This window comes from Podarcis vaucheri (assembly GCF_965113315.1).
Source record: "Podarcis vaucheri genome assembly, chromosome: 10".
NCBI classification, from domain to species: Eukaryota; Metazoa; Chordata; class Lepidosauria; order Squamata; family Lacertidae; genus Podarcis; species Podarcis vaucheri.
The window spans coordinates 29,524,442-29,546,920 of NC_138748.1; the positions used below are offsets into that span (position 1 = coordinate 29,524,442).

The 22,479-nt window shown below is 41.9% G+C and overlaps 1 protein-coding gene and 1 long non-coding RNA gene across 8 annotated transcripts in view; one reads left to right on the top strand and one right to left on the bottom strand.

Moving 5' to 3' along the window:
• On the bottom strand, positions 1-4,817 carry LOC309541757. Its single transcript, XR_014223893.1, has 5 exons — positions 4,247-4,817; positions 2,906-2,984; positions 1,362-1,460; positions 301-317; positions 1-37 (listed from the first exon to the last, which is right to left on the bottom strand). It is a non-coding gene; the product is annotated as an uncharacterized lncRNA (long non-coding RNA).
• The window catches only part of RAP1B (RAP1B, member of RAS oncogene family), a 24,391-nt gene continuing 5,846 nt past the window's right edge, over positions 3,935-22,479 (top strand). The window contains exons 1-4 of one of the 7 annotated variants that reach the window (XM_082239898.1): positions 3,935-3,958; positions 17,573-17,659; positions 19,435-19,503; positions 20,643-20,699. In XM_082239898.1, coding sequence (XP_082096024.1) covers positions 17,603-17,659; positions 19,435-19,503; positions 20,643-20,699 — 183 coding nt within the window. In that variant the 5' untranslated portion in view covers positions 3,935-3,958; positions 17,573-17,602. Of the gene's footprint in view, positions 3,959-4,978; positions 5,111-5,139; positions 5,248-5,341; positions 5,363-5,436; positions 5,526-5,596; positions 5,687-17,572; positions 17,660-19,434; positions 19,504-20,642; positions 20,700-22,479 lie in introns of those variants that run through there. The other 6 variants (XM_082239897.1, XM_082239893.1, XM_082239894.1 and 3 more) reach the window with 6 other exon arrangements.

Here is a 22,479-nt window from a genome sequence, read left to right on the forward strand (position 1 = left end):
CTTCCATTTTCTTTCTCTTTGTTCCACTTTTTGACTTCTGTTTTGTTATGTACTGAAGTTCTCACCCTGGGCCAGCAGGGGAATACCGTAGGTAGTTCAGGTCCACATATGCAAATAAGGGATCGAAAGTGACGTTCAGTGATTGGATAGTTACAGAAAGTTGTTACAGTTACATTGTACTGGAGCTCTATATAAGCAGGCTGGCTGAACCCTTCAGTTCAGTTCTGTTCTGATCTGTGAATAAACAAGAGCTGTTTGCAGAATCGCTGTGTCGTCTGATATGTTCACCCACAATTTAACATGTTTCAATATATTTTCTAAACCAGTAAAGAAAGAAAGATATGCAGATGACACAACCTTGATGGCAGAAAGTGAAGAGGAATTAAAGAACCTTTTAATGAGGGTGAAAGAGGAGAGCGCAAAATATGGTCTGAAGCTCAACATCAAAAAAACGAAGATCATGGCCACTGGGTCCATCACCTCCTGACAAATAGAAGGGGAAGAAATGGAGGCAGTGAGAGATTTTACCTTCTTGGGCTCCATGATCAGTGCAGATGGTGACAGCAGTCACGAAATTAAAAGACGCCTGCTCCTTGGGAGAAAGGCGATGGCAAACCTAGACAACATCTTAAAAAGCAGAGACATCACCTTGCCAACAAAGGTCCGTATAGTAAAAGCCATGGTTTTCCCAGTAGTGATGTATGGAAGTGAGAGCTGGACCATAAAGAAGGCTGATCGCCGAAGAATTGATGCTTTTGAATTATGGTGCTGGAGGAGACTCTTGAGAGTCCCATGGACTGCAAGAAGATCAAACCTCTCCATTCTGAAGGAAATCAGCCCTGAGCGCTCACTGGAAGGACAGATCGTGAAGCTGAGGCTCCAATACTTTGGCCACCTCATGAGAAGAGAAGACTCCCTGGAAAAGACCCTGATGTTGGGAAAGATGGAGGGCACAAGGAGAAGGGGACGACAGAGAATGAGATGGTTGGATGGTGTTCTTGAAGCTACAAACATGAGTTTGATCAAACTGCGGGAGGCAGTGGAGGACAGAAGTGCCTGGCGAGCTCTGGTCCATGGGGTCACGAAGAGTCGGACACGACTAAACGTCTAAACAACAACAAAAGAAAGAAAGAAAGAAAGAAATCTAATATACTGAGGCTCCAAGAAGTGCGTACAGAGAATACAATGCTTTACAATACCATGGGGGAAAATATTTTTTAAAACACCCCCAGTTCCCAAACTAAATCTAATTTTTCACTTTTAATTTTCAGAATAGCAGTACTGAGCCATCTAAACAGTGCAATAAATAGACTGTCTTAGGCAAGCAATCTTTAAAAGTACATTTCTACAATCCTACTCACCTTCCTGTTCTGTTTGCAGTTTCTGCCACATCACTTTAATCATGCTTCATCATTACAGTTCTTCTTGATGGGGCAGTTTAATTAAACTTCCTTTCCTCTCTGAATCCAGGAATATACAGCAACTGTTTGTTTTTAAACACCTTCCCAAACTTGATTTTGGGAGCATCTTTTCATTAAACAGCTTCTACTATATCATTATCAGTACCACGGGGAGCTATGGCATGAGCTAAACCACTCTAGGTTATAAATAAATGTCCTCTACAGTCTATGGGTGAACTTCATACAGAGAAGTAATAGGCAATACATCTTGCCTATTAAGCCTTCTGCACATATTGACATTTAACTATTGTGGTTTCATCAAATTGTGTAAATACTTTAGAAAGCCATTGATAGTCACTGTCATTTGTAAGGCGAGGGGAACAAAAGCAGCCATTAGATTAAATTTCTTGAGTGTCCATAAACCACAAATGGTGTCTGAAGCAAATGATGGCACATTCACAAGATAACATAACATGGATACATTTAATCACTACTGCCTTTTAAGAGCCAAGCATCACCAGACGTCAATATCATAATCTCATGCTATATGCTTAGCCTCCTTTCTTCTGGCAGTAGTCTTGTGCCTTTAAACCAGCAGAGGGGGATCTCTGGTCCACAAACCTAACTAGGCCCAGTAGGGATCCTAATTTGGCCATTGTGCCAATTATCACATACCATGCCCACCTGCCCCACGCTTGACAACATTATGGGATATCAGGTGTGGACATGTGTCTGCAAAGGAAAAACCGGAAGTTCAAGCACACTCTTGGCAAGCAGGGCACCAATGAGCACCAACACAGAGACCCACTGGGATTGGCCACACTAGGGAGTTCAATATCAAGAACACCTTAGTGCAACCACTGGGGCTTACAGCACTGATCAGCTCATTGGCTTTAAGTGGGCCCAGCACTGCACCCAAGTGATTTTGAGTATGTGGTAGTTGCTATAATTTTTTTAGTGTAAGGCTACGTACGTATTAGAGGGATGCAGGTGGCGCTGTGGGTTAAACCACAGAGCCTAGGACTTGCTGATCAGAAGGTTGGCAGTTCGAATCTCTGCGACAGGGTGAGCTCCCGTTGCTCGCTCCCTGCTCCTGCCAACCTAGCAGTTCGAAAGCACATCAAAGTGCAAGTAGATAAATAGGTACTGCTCCAGCGGGAAGGTAAACGGCGTTTCCGTATGCTGCTCTGGTTCGCCAGAAGCGGCTTGGTCATGCTGGCCACATGACCCGGAAGCTGTACGCCGGCTCCCTTGGCCAATAAAGCGAGATGAGCGCTGCAACCCCAGAGTCGGCCACAACTGGACCTAATGGTCAGGGGTCCCTTTACCTTTACCTTACGTACGTTTGAATTATCAAATGATTGTCGTTTGTCACTACATAAACAGGAGAAAACAGCTGTTCATCACAGCTGATCAGATCCAAGTATAAGGCCATGATATTAACATATGCTATGAAAAGAGGTCCTGCATTTAAATTATTATTATTAATCTAATATAGTGTTCACCTAGAGAAAGGTGCAGTGTTCCTTAGATAAGCAGCATCTCGAGGCTCAGAAGTGATGTTCCACGCCCCAAAATCATTAGCTGATTAAATGCAAAAAAATAAAACAAAATGGTTCATCAACACCCGCCAAAAGTTGAAGTCTTAATTGAAGGGAGTAAATACTGAATTAGGATGTCCATGGAAATCCTTACAGTGACCTACATGACTACTCAGAAGACCCACTAACAGCAATGATATACTCCTGGGAAAGGGTACATAAGAGTGAACCTTTACTGTCCAGTGTTCTCTCAAATCCACAAATTACAATGAGATTTTTTTTTTGGTGATAGTATTGTTTGGGCTACTGAAAGTCCATGGGAAATGCTGAGAATTAAAAGGGAAGTCACATGATGGAAGGAAGGTAGATATAAGTGGAATGAATGAATAAGCGGCCCTGGTATGACACTGTCATGCTGGCCAATAAGAAAAATATGGATGTGGGTAGCATAGAGGAGGAGCAGAGATGTTGTACCTTTATGTCCCTTCAGTTCATGGCCATGTGTGTAGCTTTACGCCAGCCCCAGATCTGGTGCATTTAAATATATATATATTCTGGGTAACTTGGGACCTGTCTCAGTTTCTGAATACAGTATGTTGATTATATTAATCTTATGCCACAGAGAAGTTGGTTAAGATAAAACTAGTGACAAATGTCAATCAGTTTGTACAGTATATTTGTAGCCCTATCCTAACCAAGTTTGCAGATAAGTAGATTTCATTGCTTTCCCAACTGATTAAGATCAGGCTGTAAAAATATCATATATAAACAATGAAAGATAAGAGAGCCGCTTTAGGGAAATGCAGCTTTTCTTCTTTTCTGTATTTGATGTCAGCAACTGCCTGCCTTTCCTCCGCCACCACACCCACTCCCTTTCCTGGGAGTGTCACTGTCACTGCAATTTCCTGCCAGTTTTGCACAACAGTGTGCTCCCAATCCCCCTAAAGTGAGTGGTGTGAGGAACATCCCATTCAAACCAGCAGAATAAGGAGACCTCCTGTGCATGTCTACCCAGAAGTAAGTCCAGCTGAAATCTGCAGTGCTCTCCCCCCCCCCTTTAAGTGTGAACAGGATTGAAGCCCAAGTCCCCTTTGCTTTCAACGGGACCTTAAGTTGGAATCTTATGCATGCTTTCCCAGGCAGTATGTCCCACTGGACACAGCAGGATTTAGCAACATCCTTAGGGCTGTGCTGTTAAGTCTTCATGACTTATTCTGGATTCGTGGTCCAGTTAGGCGTGCCTCCCTACTCGTTTCAGAACTGCACAGAATTATTTCACAACATAAAGCAGTCCTTTTCCCACACCGGCTTTGAGATGGATGCCTGACCGGGCTATTCTTGCCAGCAGTTCCGTGAAGAGCTGCCTCATGGGGAGTCTGTAGATGAGGAATGTCATCCCAGAAGGGGAAACTGGGCGGGGACGCGAAAGGAGCATGGCTTTCCTAAGCATGAAAAACTGCCCGGCGTTCTACATCGCGATCATTTAGCAAGAGTCTCGAATGGAGCGGCCACTGAAGATGCAACAATCCGGTGGTCCTAAACATGTCCCTTCGGAACTGATCCCCGCACGGGATTCCATGGGGCTTCCTAATAAGGATGTTTAGAATGCCGGCGTTCTTCTTACAGAACCCCTCTTCGCTGCCCGAGAACGTGGCGCGATCGAACCTGCTCCCCCTTCCGTGCGCTGCAGCCGCACTTCTCCCTTGCACACCAGGTTCTCTCCCCCACCCTTAACTATAGCGCTTGGCAATGGGGCGCTGCTTGCTCGCTTCTTCTCCACGCGTTTGCAGGCGACGACTTCTCTCTCTCTCTCCCTCTCTCTCTCCCTCTCTCTCTGGGGGCTGCTTGCTGGAGCTGCGGCAGGATGGGGGCCCTGCGTAAGGTTGCGGGGCGGCATGTGTGTGCGTGTGTCGTGGGGCGGAGGGAGAGGAGAGGCGGAGAAGAGAAAGGAAGTAAGGCGGTGCGGGGGGGGGGGGAAAGAAGGCTGCAGTGTCTTCAGGACTGAGCCGGCCGGCCGCGCGTGCGCGCTGGGTGCGGAGCAGAGAGGTCATTCCCCCCTCCTCTCCCTTCCCTCATCACCACCGGACCGAGCAAAGAAGGGGAAGCAGCCAGAGTGAGGCTCAGGCGTGCAGCGTCACGGCGGCGGCGGCGGCTCCAAGCCTCGCCCAGGCAAGAGCAGCGAGGAGGGAGGGAGGGAGTCTCTGCGCGCGCGCGGGTGTGTGTGCGCGCGCACGGGCGGGGAGGACTCCGAGGGCTCGGCCAGGGAGGCGGCGACGGACGCGCGGAGCGGCAGCGCCGTCCGGTAGGTAAGAGGCGGCGGCGGCGGCGGCCACGGGAGTGACGGCTGGGTGGGGAGGACGACGACGACGAGGGGGAAGGGGGCCCGGCGCCGAACGCGTGAGGGGACGTTGGCGGTTGGCGGTTAGTGCCTGACACAAGCGGGGTGGGGGTGGGGGGCGGCGGCGAGGGCGAGCCGGGATGTGGGGGGGGGGAGAGCGGCGGCGGCTCCGCTCTGCAGGCGGGACAAGGTTCCTCAGAGAGAACATGGCGGAGGCGGAACCGAGCCCGGCCGCTCCCCTCCTCGGTAAGGGGGGTGGGGGGAAGCCGGGCTCCTCTTGCCTCAGCTCTCTCTTCCCTCCCCCCCCACCCCGTCGCTTCCTTATGGCCGCCTCCCCAGGAGAAGTTAGAGCGGAAGGGGAAAGTTGGAGCCCCTTTGGCCAGGCCGCCCGCAGTTGGGACCTGCCGGTAAGGAGGAGAGGGCGGCGGCAGCAGCAACAACCACCCCCCCACCCGCCCTGCTTGTAGCCGGGATGAAACTCCGCCGGACTCCCGTGGCGTCGGCCTCTGCTGGAAGCCGCCGCCCCGCCTAGTCCGGCTGGGTCGAAGCGGCTCACTGTTTCCATTCTCCGCCCCAGCGGGGAAGCAGGGCGGCCGTTTCCCAGGCGGAGATAGGCCTCTTCCGCTTTCCAGCCTCTTGCCAGAATCTGTTCGCATCCCCCTAAAAAAAGAAGAAGAAAAGAACGAGCGGCATTTGAACGCGGGTTCAGACTCCGCATAAGGGAGATTCGGCGTCAAATCGGGCCGAATCTGAATTGAGATCCGGGCCCTGTTCTGCTGAACTCACATTTGCATATATATATTAGGGGGGGAGGGGGGACCGCTCGGAAAGAGTTGACGGGGGAGTGCTGCATTGATTGCAGATCTGCCCCCGTTACAGAAAGCCAGACAAATTGGAGAGCGGAATTGAGGGTGGGTGTGGGGATCCACCCTGTACTGTACTACTACCCCCCCCCTTTGTGGTATTTCTAGCAAGTATGAGATATCTGATGTCTTGGACTTCAATGCAGTGCAACTGCACTAAAGTCAGTGGGTGTTAATTTTCATTAAAATAGGCTTGAGGCGTCAGGTTAAGAGGAACTAGAGCAGTTCCAGCTTGGCACAGTGAAGTTAACTTCACAAAATGGAAGTCAGTGCTACCCACCACCTCTTTCTAATAAATCATAGAATTGTAGAGTGAGAAGGCACCCCAAGGGTCATCTAGTCCAACACCTGCAATGTTGGATTCCTACCCATAGCTGTCTCTGAGTGGGCTCCAAGCACTAACCTTTTGGTTAATAACCAGATACACTTGACCCAATATGCCACAGGAGGTGGCCATGTTTCTTAAGTATTCTGGGTTTTAGTGGCATCTCTGCCTAACGCACAGACTCTCTTCACTTTCTTGTGCTGTGCTGAATGGCTGTACAGTTTCTAGTTGATGTGTCCTATATCAGTATCTGAGAGTAACTTCCTGTCTAAGAAACTAAATCCAAATGAGACTAAAATGATTGTCAAACCCCATTATTTCATTGGAGGTGGAGAGTGGCCTTGAGGTGCTCTTGAAACTAGCACCATGTTCAGAAAGGATACAGGTGTGCCTGGAAATGTTTTTCACCAATTTTATCTTCCTCGGACATTAAATCTAATATTTCAGGCTTTGATACTTCTGTAGTTTGAATACTATAGTTGCTTCTTGGCAAGATTATAAATGAAGATTAGATGAAGATTAGTTTAGAATTCTTCAACTTGTTCAGAATGGTGAGGCTTTGGAAATTTATCTCTCAATGGGATGTGTCAGTGGCATAAATCTCATGCACTGGCTTTTTGCACCTTTCTGGGCATACTTCTTTATGATACTTTTGTTCTATAAAGCCCTTAATAGTTTTATAATCAAATACTTTCTCATTCCCTTTATCCAAACAAGAGCCTGTTCTATCAAGAGCAGCCCTGCTCTTCTTTTTTGAGTGGCAAAGATATATAGATAATTTTTTGACTACTCCAAAAATATGGAAACTTCTTTCCCTTAAGGACTTACCAAACAACACCTGGAAGTTTATCAGAAGCAGCGGAAGACCATTCTGTTTCGGCTTTACTTTTGTTACTTTCAGTTAAGCCAGCAGAGTATTGTTGTAAATGTGAACAATAATGCTTCCTGAGCCATAAGAATTTGGTAGGACACAACTTTAAATCACAATTTAAGTATAAGAGTGCAATGAACAACTTCACCAACTATAGCAGTTGAAATGCTAATGTGAATTCTATTTTTCCTTGATAACCTCCCCCTCCCCCCAAAAATATATTGATGTGTCATGGGTTTAGAATGGCTAGTATAGTGGCTTGTGAAATATTTTTTCACCAATTTTCTTCAGTTACGTTGATTTGAATACTGATTTTCTATAAATACTTGGGATTCCGTAAGTTCCAGTATTCTCCATTTTTCCTTGAGAAAATATTTGAATCCTCATATCCAGCAAATATTCCAATACAGGAAATTTGTTTTATTCTTCCAAATAAAATAGCAGACTTTGCGCAATACTAGTTAATCTTCAAAATTAATATTTAGTTGTAAACATAGACTTGCATCTTAAGCTCTTACTCTGTTAACAGGAGTTCTATTCATGGAAAGAAAGTACAATTACTCTTGGAAGGACTCGTTCTGTGTGCTGAACTTCTGTGAATGGAAGTTCCTTCAAGTCACAGAGAAAAATATTAGAATTGAAGCCATACATCTTGTATGTCATCTAGATGTATGAAGCTTTATTGGTGGACTTCTAGGAGCAGAACATGTACTGCTTTAGTTTAGTGTTGAACTAGGTGTGGGAGTTTGCAGACTAGTTTAGCCAGTTGAAACCCATTGCCATCAGTACACATTCCTTGCTTTGATCAGGTACAGTGGAACCTCTAACTGCAACTGTAATCCATTCCAGAGGTCGAAACGGGTCGCTGAGAAAGCCACCGTTGTGTGCGCATGTGTGAACGGCAATCGCTGTTCCTGCACAGGCGCGAACGGCAGCAAACCCACCAGTTACTTCCGGGTTTGCCACGGACATTGGGCAAAATGGATGCAATTGGAGGCAGACATAAGAAGAGGTTTGACTATTAGTAGAGTAAAAGGATTTACCTGCCTCAAAATGAAAGTAATTGCTACATGTTTCAGTATCTTGACAATTTTTGTATACAGTAGTTGTATTCGCACATGTGATGTGATATCCAAAGAATGATTAGAAAACAAACAAGAAGAAACAAGCTTAAGAAATGACTTGAACTGGAGTTTTGTAAAACAAGGTGAAGAACATGAAATTACATAAAGGACCAGTTGTGCAAGACATTGAAATATAACTATCATTTGGGCTTCAGAATCAATTAAATGCAATAGGACCAAACTGCATGTGAGGGCAGTTGCCTATTTTTATTCACATGTATTCCCTGTTTACATATAAAGTTGGCAGTGGTGGCTAATTTTCGCATTGAAAGAGGCAAGTGGTTAAGGGAAGCTGAATCCTCCTCCCCGTCCATGAGTGGTCAGTGTTCTCCCAGCTGAACTTCAATATTGAAAGTGAGTTGGCCTAGAGAAAAGTAAAAAAAAAAAAGGTAGACACTTGAATAAACAAATATGGCCATCCCTATCTAGTTTGTGCCTTAACACCAGTTCATTTCAGCACTTGGTCTCTACGCAGAGAAAGGTCTCCCATACATTTGCCGCCTTTACACATATATGCACATTCATAGAAGTTGTGTTTGGCTGCCTGGTATTGAAGCAGTTTCAAGTTGCATTTTTAATTCTAAAACATGGAAGATAGAAAAAAATACTGTAATCTAAATGGTATCGAATAACTCCTGACAATTGATAAGTTGAAGAGATGGTGTTGGTGCCTATGTTGGAGACAAAGTGATGAATAGTTTATATAATAGTGGCTGTGCTTAGCTAGTGGTTCCAAATATTGTTTTCAGATGGTGAACTCTTGAAAATTCAGCTTAAGAGAAATCAGCTTTCCTAAAAAAAAAGGCTTTTTGGTGGCAGTAAGGCATCTTAAGTACACTGGTATCTCTGGATACGAACGGGATCCATTCCGGAGCCCCGTTCGCATCCAGAAACAAACATAGCTAGTGATGGCACGTCTGCACACACATGCGTCACTTTTCGCCGCTTCTGCGCATGCGCGTGACATCATTTTGAGTGTGCACACGCGTGAGCAGTGAAACCCGGAAGTAACGTGCTCCGTTACTTCTGGGTTGCCGCGGAGGGCAACTCAAATGCGCTCAACATGAAGCATATTCAACCCAAGGTATGTCTGTACTTTGATTAATGTGATAGAAATGGCAGTTAGGCGGTTGTTTAGGTAGCATGCATTGAACAAAGTTAGGTAGTAAAAATAATTATGAAGAAGCGTGTTCATGCTGCCATGAATTGATAATTATTGCTGCCTAAATAAATGTATTTACAGTTTACAAGTGAAAACGTTTATTGAAACCTCCAATAATCTCTGTGTGTGATACAGAATACTTAAAACAGTTCTAATTTATAAAACTAGCGGAAGTTTATTAAGATAGCAGACTTCTAAAGTCTTGGTGAGTCTGCAGTCAGAGAACAGTGGAGTTTTCTTCCTTGTCAGAAATCAGTAAACTGACAGAAGGCTGCATGTAGCTGTTCAAAGGAAGCCACATCTAAAAGAAAGGAGGACCTTTCCATACATCATAATCAGAAGGTTTTGGCCTTTTTAAAGTTTTCTTTCTTTATTGCTGGACCAATAGAAAAAGTTTTCAAATGACTGGTCAGAATTTTTTTAAAACATTAACTTTATAAGAAGAAAGTAGATACATCTACAAAGATGCTACTTAATACTTTGGTTAATTACAAAATCAAATTAATTTCATTGTTAACCATAACATTATAATGAATTATAACTATAATATTGAGTAAGGACTCTATAAATGTGAATGATTAATTAAATAGTTCTCTGGTTTTTATTCTTGCAACAACTAAACTGTGCCAGTCTTGGCTAATGGAACATTAATATCAAGAAAAAAGGTGGTCAGCTTACCAAGTCTTAATTATATTTGTCAAATTTTATGTCCTATCATTCCAACGTGGTTTTCAAGCCAACCATGAGTTTACATGGCAGTTTACATTTCCCCCTTATTCATCCTCTTAATGCAGTTTCCCCCATTTCCTCTTTGACATTAATGTGGAGTTCATTGCCTCCACATTTTTGCCATTCTTTGCAAATATTCTAATTCAAAGTAAACCACCCAATCCATTGGGTGGTATGTAAGTTGCTCTTGAGCAGTCTATGTAAATGTATGACCAAGGTGCAGTGCACTGTAAAGATGCTATTGAGTTGTGTGTTCTGTTTAAAGATGTTATTGGTGCCAGCAGTGCAACAAGAATTTAGAGATCTTTCACAGGTCTCAGAATTGATCAAACTGGTTTCCAGAGTCAGAAAATTCAGGGTAAAGGAGAACCTCTTCTAAGATAGATTACTAATAGTAAAACCTAACTTTGACTCCTCTGTGTTATCAGCTGTAAGAAATTTCCCGCAAGACTTTTCTTTGATATTATTTTGGTTTTATTTCCCCTTAACATATTGGCACCATGGGCGTCGGTGAAACTTTTCTGGGAAAAAATGCATTTGTGGGAGCATGCCATGCAGACTTTAGCATGAAGTACTTAGCAAGACCCATGCAAACATACTAATGATTCTTAGGTGATGGTGAATTGTCTTGTGAACATTTGTGGACATGGGCTTGATTGGGGCAGTAGACAGGGTGAGTACCTTATAAGGTCAACAGTGCATGTGCAGGCTTTCTTATGTTGGTGTTTCTTAAAATTTTTGAACAGCAATTGTAGCGCAGATTTCAAACTCTTTAAGTTTTCAAAGTCTTGCCTCTTTGTTCATCAAAGAACAGACTTCCCAGAGACAAATTCCATAGCTCAAATAAATGTGCAAATTTGCAGGACTTACTCAGCTTTCATAATTAAATATATTTGACCGGTTTGTGAATCAGAATGGTGTGTAAGAAGTGTCTGCCCTCAAAAGTGGTGGTTACTGAGAACACACTTTGGTTCTCACCACTACCTTTATCAGGCTTTTAAAATTAAGAATGGATAACTCACACAGGGTGGAGGCGTTTTCTTTTGTCTTAAATGGTTGTTGACTACTGATAGCCTATCCCAAGGAAATGAGAAAAACTTAGTATCCAGCAATAGGAGTTACAGAAAGTCTAATGAAGAGAGCATAACTTTGTGGGGAAATGATTGCTTGTACATAAGAGCATGAGCAGAGTTCTTATTATTGCAGAGTGATTTTACACATAACTTGTAGGGGCAATGTGTTGAAGGTAGGAGGACAACACAGGACATAATATTTAAAGAAACTGGAATGTTGGGAGCAGAAAGACTTGATTGAAGGGTGTAGATTAGGTGGGAGGGAGACTAAAATAGTTGAAGGATAGTAGAAATAAACAAGGTAGTTGGGTAGTATTGAGTTCTATGGCAATAATAATAATATTAATAATAATTTATACCCTGCCCATCTGGCTGCGTTTCCCCAGCCACTCTTGGCAGCTTCCAACAAAATATTCAAAATACATTAAAACATCAGTCATTAAAAACTTCCCTAAACAGGGCTGCCTTCAGATGTTTTCTAACAGTCAGATAGTTGTTGATTTCCTTGATATCTGATAGGAGGGCATTCCACAGGACGGGCACCTGGTTCCCTGTAACTTTCCTTCTTGCAGTGAAGGAACCGCCAGAAGGCCCTTGGCGCTGGACCTCAGAGTCTGGGCTGAACGATGGGGGGTGGGGTGGAGATGCTCCTTCAAGTATACTGGGCCGAGGCTAGTATGCAGGGCAAGCATGATTATTTCTGTGTGAATTTAAGAGCTGCTGAACTCTATAAATCAATCTACATAGTTCATCATATACATGCAGCTTATTTTATATGCAAATATGCATGGAGTGATTTTCCTTTATAAGGAGGGCTTCTCCAGCTGAGGAGTTTAAATGGGTTGCCCTATATGGAACTGCTTTGTGTCATCCTGTTAACTCCTGTTCTTAAATTCACCTGATAATCCAGGAGGGCTACTAGGCAGTGACCTCTTCCTTTCACTGTAATTGGTTTGTCTTTGTTACTGAAGCAACACAATGGGCCGGTACATCCACTGTCACACCTACAGATGTAAAAGAGAAGTAGAGCTGTGTGTAATAATCAGCATATTGCTGACAATTTACTCCAAAACTGAATAACCTCACTCACTGGTTTCATGTAGACGTTAAACAGCATTGGGAATAAAATTGAACCCTGAGGAATGCCACATTGAAGATTTCACAGTTTTGAAGTCAATATAGGACCGAGTGATCGAACAGTTATTGGATGCTCTGAAATTGGTGGAGACAACACCTAGAGTAGATGTTGCAACATGGGTATAAAGTTTTTGAATTAAAAATTCTGGATTTTTAATCATAGATAGTAAAATCCTAGAGTTGGAAGGGACCCTGAGGATCATCTAGTCCAGCCCCCTGCAATACAGGACTGTGCAGCTGTCCCTTATGGGGGATCAGACCTGTCACCTTGGCATTACCAGCACCACATTCTAACCAACTGAGTTATCAGATGCTTGCCCTCTTCAGGTGACATATTTTGGTGGAACAATGCACACTTAGGGTCATATTTATTGCATAGCTCTGCTTTAAGGGTTGTACCTAGAGACTGCATGAGTGGATATCAGGTTGTGCAACTGATCTTTCTCTTCACCTTCTCTCGCTGCTGGGGGGTGGGATTGGGAAACAATCTCCAGGAACTTGGGGAGGCCCTAGTGGAAGAGTGCAGGCCCCAGAGTCAGTAGCATATTTATCTGTGGTGTAAAGATCTAATCTTCCCTTCCTTCCCCTGAAGCCCCTTGGCCCCCCAAAACTCTGTCCAGAGGGTTTGGATCAGGGAGCCCTGAACAATGGGATGTATATTGTACAGGGCTTTAGGGGGAGAAGGGAATTACTCAAAATAGCGCAAAAGGATTTTACACCAGCAGAACTCCCACAGGGTTATAGTGAGAATAAATTTTGGCTGGCTACATAGTCAGCTAAATTTTGTTGACCCATATAGTTCAACTTCTACTTCTGACTGTGAACATCTGTATTAATGATGCTTCTGTTATTGGAAGGTAATTAATTAATTAATACTAATTTTTGAATGACTATATTTGCTTTGATGCTTTTGAAAACCTCATCCAGGAAATGTGCAAGAAACATCACTGATAGTGTTCATAAAAACATGCCAGTTGACTTCTGTATTGCACTATTTGTCTCAAAAATGGACAATAATTGATATCCCAGAGACTTAAAATGATATATGTGTCCCTCAAAAAATTAAATATGGGTGTCATGCGGTATGATCAGTGGTTTATGTAATTATTTTATAGGATTGTTTTTGTTGGAAATTAAAATGAATTTCCATGAACACCTTAAAACTTAACTAATATGCTCTGTGTGGTATTGTTATGCAATTGCTTTATGGTTGCTTTCTCTCTAAAGTTGACACAAAGCAAAATGTTATCTGAGTAGAGGTGGCTAAAAATAGTGCACTATGTGATAGTCTACATGAAGTAAACTTTGATGTAGCCCAGTAAATAAACTTATCCATAAGCTAGTTCTGAAACAAAAGTTTTTTGAATGTATGTGCTGTTTACTAAACACAGCAGTGGTTTCTGGGCCTTCTTGTTCAAGGGTTAGTCTAGATAGCTGGCAGACACACACTTACTATTGGACCAATATAAATAATCAAATGAAGAAGAGGGAGCATGTTTTCTGGAAAAGCTCATTAGCTCATGGTTGAAGGGGGGCGTTCCTAGTGCTTGGTAGTAATGTGAAATCTGATTGTTCTGCGTAAAAGAACAAAATACTTCAGTCACAACAGGATAGCATCAGAGTTCCTGAATTGGACAGAGCATCATCTAATGTCAATAAAGGCCATTCACATCAAGGGAATCCAACACAAAGGCTTTTTTGCACAGCAGGGAATCAATATCACAAGCTGGAAGTGGCAATTAAATGATGTAGCTTGCTGCATCTAGGAGTTAGAACTTATTTGTTTCAGCAGATAATACTAAGCCTGCTCACTTTGTCTAGTAAAAAAGACCCATATTAGCAAACGATCCACTTTTTTCAAAAACCAAGGTCTGTGCTGCTTTCAATTTTACTAGGATGAATGCTCAAATTGTTCTGCTAAGGTCGTCGTAAATAATGTGATGTCTTTCACGACTTCGGTGGAACTTGCACAACAGGAAGGCCTAATTATTGCTAATCTGTCACTTTGGTCTAGTTTAGCTTTTCTTAGAAAGGAAGTTGGGTTATAAGTTATTTCCAAAAATGGTTTCATGTATAAAACACATGTTTGACAATGACTTAATGATTTGTTAACTGTCAGATCTTTTTTAACTGTTGTAAGCTGCTCCAAAATATTCCTGTTTCTGGGATCACACAAGCAAATTTTAACTATCAGTTAAATTTCACTTTTGTGAGAACCATTCTGGAACTGTATTATCTTTCAAACCTCATGAATAACTTTTACCCTGTACAGACTCTTCTGCGTGAAGCCCAAAGCTAAATTCAGTGTGCTGAGCAAGATTGGACTACATTCTCCCTGACAGCTTCACCAGTCTCTTCCCCCCCCCCACCCCAGTGTTCTATGTAACCTAAGCACATTCCTATTGCTTTGTACTTTTGTAGTGAAGAGATCACAAAGCAAGGAGAGAAAGTATGTTGCCCAGTAGATAATGGATGTGGATGAAAAGGCTACTTAGTGATGAGAGCACTTTTGTTCTCAAGACTGAAGTTTCACTTGATTCAAGAATGTATAGACACAGAATTACGCAACTGTGGCATTCATGTTTTTAGGCACACATGCAAAATATTTTCTTTGACCTATAGGTCAAATAAACTTTTTGTTCTTGTCAGAACACTTGGCGAAGAATCTAAGTGGTGTAATGAAAACAGAATGTTGATGAGTCCTCTTCTTCTATCTAGTTCATATACTTATGTATTCAAATGAGGTACATGTGCTGTAACCCACATTTTCGAAGCACTAAATTGCTTTGGACAAGGATTTTTAAAGGACCATCTTCCAGATATAACTTCCTGTTTTCAGTGGTTATCGCTGGAAGCCCTGCTCAGAGTTCCATCACTGAGAGGCGTGTAGCTGGTGGGTGCACATCACAGGAAGGCATGGAGGCTGTTTCAAAAGCTGCTTTGCAGCATTAATCCAGGAAACTCTGGTATTGGGTTTAAATGTGAGGCATGGAAAGACTTGCAAAACCATTGTGGTGCATAATGACATCATATCATTGATAGGTTGGTGCCCACCTATCAACTTTGGCACACAAAGCCAATCCTGATAAGAATCTGGTCCCCAGAGGCAAAAAAGTTTTCCCCTACCCTGCTTTAACTCCATCCAACTTTCCATTCTGTGCCTCTGCTGTCAATCAGTTTCCCACACACTCTTCTGTCACATGCTCCTTGGGTGCTTTCAGTTGCATTTGAAGCTAGGGCAGTGTATGTTGTGCAATTCAGTTGGTGGAACTGGTGAACTTATGATACTATTGACCTAGTCTGAAGCATTAGATATGGATATTTCTCATATGCACACACATCAGTTTTGTTTGCATAACTCTTGTTATATACTTGTATATATACTTGGTTTTGCAAATCTAATAAGGTAGAACGGAACTTCAACTTTGCATTTGGCTATTTTCAGCTCAGTAGGTATATGGGTCCTGATTTAGTAGGTAGTAATTAAGTTTTTTTTCCCCCTAACCCCCTAATGCCACCCTCAGCTGTTCTGTTGTTGTTGTAGCTCCTGCTGCTGCTAGACTTCCTATGCTTGGCTGACTTGAGTGTAGCCTTTTGGTAATGAAAAGCCAAGATGTCCGCTGCAGTGTTCGAAGCTAGGCATTAGACACGTTCCACGATAGGGAATGGTCTGTGTGTGAGCAATTTCTGAAGTCCTGTCATATGTATGTGACTGAGACTTGAACTTAAAATTGCCTCCTGCCTCCCAAGTGAACTGTCACCGCTTGCGCCACAGCATGGGTCAGCTGACTGGCGCTGAGGGTGCGGGAGTAGAAATGACTCCCCGCATGACTCTAGAGTAAAGTCACTGCTGCCTCCTCCATGGGCTGCATCTACCCTTACTGGCTTGCTGTTGCTGGGCTTCCTCCTCTCCTCTGTCTGCTGCAATGAGAAAGAGTGAGCAAGCAATCGAGGCGGGCAGGACTTTGGGGAAACTTCTCCCTCAGTATCTACTGAAAAAGGACCTGCATGCTTTCTCTCTCTGCTGGCTTCACAGTTTCTCCACATTGTGATTTTTGCATAGCACAAATACACATCATTGATTCTCAATATATTGCCAGGTCAAAAATTATGAAACTAATATCATGATATGGACTTCAAATTGGTTTTGGACAATATATTGACAATATACGGTATAGCCCCTTCTTTTCTCGCCTTCCCAACTCCTGTAGGATCCTTCCCTTTAGCTTTCAAATTTAGGCCACTACACCTCACCTCCCCCACCCTACCCCTATTATTGTGGTGGCCTATCCCCCCCACCCTTTTTTTGGACTTTTCTGCACCCTAAACCTGGCCAGCTGCTTTAGTGGAGGAAGCCATGTGAAGCATGCCAAATTCTTTGCCATGTCACTCAAACATTCTGAAGAATGGCTAGTTCCTATATGTTAATTGCCTGTACATTAACATCACCTTTAGAGGCCTGTCAGTGTGTCCTTGACTTTGGTGTTTTGTCTGGTGGCAACTGGGTGTACGACTTTTTTGGGGGGGGTCAGGGTATCCCATCTTTAGAATTCCCCCCTCAGAAAGATCTGTCTGGCACCATTCCTCTTAACATCTCTTAGCACTGGGTTAAAATGATTTTCTTTACAGATGCTATGTTGCTGCTGTTTTTATGGTGCTGCTTTTATTGATACTTGTTTTTTTCCTGGGAAAAATTTCCCAGGTAAAATCAGTATTTGTAACATTTTATTTTAATAGTAAGACATGATTCCAGACATGTAAGGTTACACAAAAAGGGTATATCAACTGACACTGACTTTATAGTTGTATCAGGACACTGTGCTAGATATATTACCTGCAGTGGATAAGTGACTACAATATTTGCTAAACTTCTTCCAACATACTTTTCAGACCGCCTATCACATAGAAAAATTGAACACTCTGTATTCTGTACTAATAGAAGATAAAAATGATAAGCCAAACTTGTGCCATATGCAGCTCAGTGTAACAGATTCTTTTTTTTCTTGTAGGTATTAAGGCGGTGACTCAACACTTGCACCATGCGTGAATATAAACTAGTGGTTCTTGGTTCAGGAGGTGTTGGAAAGTCTGCGTTGGTGAGTGATATTTTTTGGCCTCTTATGACTATGTCTAGGCATATAAAACTTGTGTATTTCATCTGAAACTCCCAGTAAGATGTGTCTGGATGTTACAGGTGACTTCTGTGCACTGTGATGTGCCCGAGTCCAGTTTTGTTGTGTGCGAAGTATGTATTTAGTATTAAGTCATAGGATTCCAGATCCTGGCAAGCAATCCAAGAAAAGCACAATTATCCTGCTGTAAGCATCACTCTCTCTATTAAACATTCTAAGCAACCAATACGTTAATAGGCAGCTGGAAAGCATTTCAGGTGTGTAATATGAACATATGCACATATACCGGTATATATCTGTGTGTATACATACATATGTTCTATACCAATTTTATTTATTTATTTTTAACCTACCTATAGTTCAGTCAGTACAGTCAATGGAGTGCCCTATTTTTTGTGTTTATTGAGGGTTGGAAAGCTGTTCATTTTGCTTTAAGAAAAAAATTAATGCTACAGTAAAAATTGTCAATGTTGGGAAGCTGGAATTGGAAGTAGAAGTGGTTGTTGCAGAAACAAACAAAATGTTCATTTATTTTTGAATCTCTGTTGAACAATATTTGAAAAATAGGTCAATGGTCAGCTTCCAATAAATTATACTAATTCTTAAACATAAATTCCAAAAGTTAACAGGTAGAATGTTTTAATAGATGCTCTTCTTATCTATCTGTAGCACCTTATTTGGGCCTAAAATTCGGCTTCATTTTTAAAAACCTTAATCATTTGAGTTACTTCAATCATTTATAAAAGGTAATACAACTTATTGTCACTTCATCATGACAAGAATTTGTATAACCTTTTTGTTTTATTATTTTGCTCTAAAAAAGGAAAAAAAGACTCCAAACCACCTCCGTCACCAATAAAGAGATTTTACTAGGGGTGTGAGATCATCTGCCCCAATGCATTCTGAATTTTCACTGTCTAAAATTAGGCTGGAAAAAGCCTCAAAAATCGGGAGACACTGAGGAAGTCACTCAAAATCTGGTGACCTTTTGAATGTGTCTTAGCATGGGGTTTGGATATTCAGAGCAAACACTACTTAATGGTAAATGTCAGTCAGAGAAACCCTATGCTAGTCTTTATTCTATTTTTTGTAGGAAAGCAAAGTGTGGAGGGTGATATCCAAAATTGCATGAGCACATTTCCACTTCTTCCCCTTCCCTTTGCACTCATCCTAAACTCCAGAAGGTCTTCCAACTCTTTAGAGAAGATCTGGGGGACTACAGAGCCAGAGGAGATTAATGGGAAGTCCCATTGCACTTTCAGTATATAAAAGCCTCATGCCATCAGATACATATGCAGAGAGAGTGCAGATATCACTCAGATGCAATAAGATTGAGGGCAGCTCCCTTGAAGGCTTCCTGTCTTCAATATGTGGTAGTAAAGAAAAAGAGAGACACTGATTTAAGCACCTTATATGGGGGAAACAGACAGACACCGGGGCATTGTCTGAATCAGTTAATAGTGGCTGATGTAATTTATAGTACAACTGAGTTTAGTAGCACCTTCATTGTTCAAGGCTGAACAGTTTTTCTCTAAAGCCAAGTTCAAAACTAATGCTGGCTCTTAACCTTTAAATTGACATGTCAGTGTTCTGAAGAAACTTGGCAGCAAGCTAGAAACAACTTGTGTTTTCTATATGTGTAATGAACTGTTTGCAGTTTAAATGTTCCTTTTAATAGGAATATTTATAAAAATTGCATTAAAAAGGTATGTATATATAAAATGCTGTTTTTGTTGTAGACTGTACAGTTTGTTCAAGGAATATTTGTTGAAAAGTATGATCCTACGATAGAAGACTCCTACCGAAAGGTATGCACATTATTTTAAGTTGTAGTATACATTTAAGTGAATAGCATATTTTGTGTTATTGAAAACAGTAGCCTATCACCCAAATGTACTTGGTTGAGACAAGCTGGGGATGTTGTTTCACAACAGTGAAAGTTACCTGCTTTGTTTTTCGATGTGGCTAAGTTACAACCCAACCCAACTTGAGAAGGCTACAGGCATTTCTAGTCAGATTGGAATAGGTCCTTTTCAAGATGGAAAGAAGCTTGACCTAGCTTCCGGCAGTCAAAAAATAAAAGTAGGGCAGCTTGGTTAGCTTGTGTCATGAAGGCTACTGGGCTCTGTTTTGGGCACTGAGCACTTTTGAACAAAGCAACTGTCCACAACTTACCATGCCATAGTGACAAAAAAAAAACCCTACCAACTTTCCGTGAATGATCTGGAAGAACCCAGTGATGTTTAATGAAGCTAAGTGAGGGTGGACCAGTTCACTGCCAGAATGGGAGAGGCCAGGAAGTGCTCTGAGTTTTCCAAAAGGAAAAATGTGGTGGGTTGTAAATAAAACATAAGAATAAACCATATAGACACAATTATAGCAGTATGAACTAAAATGAGTCACTATGGTCAAGAGGAACATTGTGTTAATAGCAAACAGTAGATGTCTTGAGCTCTAAAAGGCATGCACTTTACCTGCATTGTAGCACATTACTTGAGCATTTTCCAACCTGGTGTCCTCCAACTGTTTTGGAATAAAACTCCCGTAACCCCTAACCATGGGATATTCTGGCTGGGGTTGTTGGGAGTGGTGGGCTGGGGTATTTGGTATTAGGAAAAATGGGCTCCCCCCCCCAATGTCCTTAAATGGTAACAAACACTTTCTCGCTGTCATCTTGTTCTTCTTCTGCTTTCGCCTTCCCCTCTGCTGGAATTTAGTGTGCAGTTCTTGCTACAAAATAAACCCCGACCCAAGCAAAATTAACATATCTATTTTGCTATTTATTATAAACTCTCAAACTCTCTTTCAGCCTGCCAACTGCTTTGACTATGGTAAGGGAAATAATCTTGTGCATTGTGGGTATAACTTGTAAAGGCAAGTTAATGAGTATTTGAAGTCTTGCTGTTTATACTTCAGTACAAAATTATGTCTTCTTCTTTTTTGACAGCAAGTTGAAGTAGATGCACAACAATGTATGCTTGAAATCTTAGACACAGCAGGAACGGTATGTAAAAATAAGACTAAGTGTAAAACTACTGTAGGTCAACTTTTACAAATGAAAGAGCAATAGATTGAGCTACAGAATAAGCCATTCCAGTTAATTTCTGTAAACATTCATAAGACTATTAGTATATGATTGTTTTCATTTTTGTTTATTTGAGAGTGTGTATGTTATCCATGAATTAAAAAAAAAAAGAGCTACAGAACAAACTTAAGTTTTTATCAGTGTCTCTTGACAACAGTCAGCATGTCACTGTCATTCTTTGCTAAGTTACAAATAAATTGTTCTTCTTCCCCAACCTATTTGACAAAACTATATAAGTGACATTATTGGTAAGTAGAAGGGGTAATATCAGTGGAGGAGGAGGAGGAAATGAGCATTGAATTCCAAAATGATAGAGGGTTAGTTTTCTGTACATGTTTGAAAGGTATTAAATGCTCACACACAATCACTTCAGCATCTTGATGTTCAGCATCTGTTTAAAAATTGTTTTTCAGCAGGCACACTAAGCTTGTGGTATGGTATGAAGCTTGTACATGTAGAGCAACTGATCTGCATACGTAAACCTGTACTAATTATATCTCGCATATAAGGAGAAACAGTAGACCAATTTTTGGATCCATCCTGTGACTCCCTCCCAAAAACACACACATAGAAAAAAACATGTGGCTGCACCATAGTTCTGCAGAAGGTGCAGCTTTATTTTCAGTCCCTTGCCTATGCCTTTTATAGTGCAGCTCTTCGCTGAGTTGGTATTTTTCACTCAGCTTTCCACCACCTTCCCAATATCATTCTTAGATAGTCTGTCAGTTCTGACACCACGTATGAAGCAGTGCTGTGCGTTTCCCAGAAAATTTTCTGCTGTCCTAAATCAATCACAACTAAAGTGAACATATCTATTTGTCTTATATAGACAAATATATATACATAACAATATGTTTCCTGAGGGGTGTAATATATTACATGCTGTGTAAAAATCTCAAAGTGTTTGCGGTAGCCCAAAGTAGTTTAGTGAAAATATTTGACTAAGGGGGGGAAAGCAAGAAGGTGTATTTTGTGTGATTTAATTGTTATGCAAGCAAATACCAATTGGTCGGTCTGGTCTGTGAACTTCTTTTCAGCTGAAGAGCAGGACAGAAATGCTGTAAATAAATTCAAAAATGTACCTGGGGTTTTTAAAATACTAAATAATATCTCTTTCTCCCCCCCCCCTTACATTATTTAAAGGGGAGAAATGAAGGCACTGAAACGATAAACCATTGAGGTATCCTGCCAAGAATGGCTAATTTGTCTATTGATTCCAATGGGTCTACACTGAGTATGACTTAGCCATGTACCACCCAATTTAAACATGCCTAAAGAGCAGCGCACATGAATATTTGCTCTCTCGCAACGTTAAATACAACTTTGATTATATATTTGATTTTGTTCTGTATCCATTTTACTACCCAACTTTACTAACGTTGAATGCCTTCATTATACCACTAATTTTTAGGAGGAAAAGGCTGTTCTAAAAACTGAAAATCGGGGTTGACTACCTCTCAGTCACCTGATGTCAAAAACCATACAGGAAAAGGCTCAGTGCTTTATAAGCCCATATGTGGCACTTGCAAAAAACAGTGCACAGGGCTTTGCAAACTGTCGAACAGCAAAACTCGGTATATTACACAGATATACAAGCCCTGAAGATAAGCTGATCATCAGCGCCTCTGTGCACAGGGCTTTACAAGTGCCACTGATCAGCTGCAAAGCCCCTTTTGGCCCAGCTGAGTGCTTACCTGCC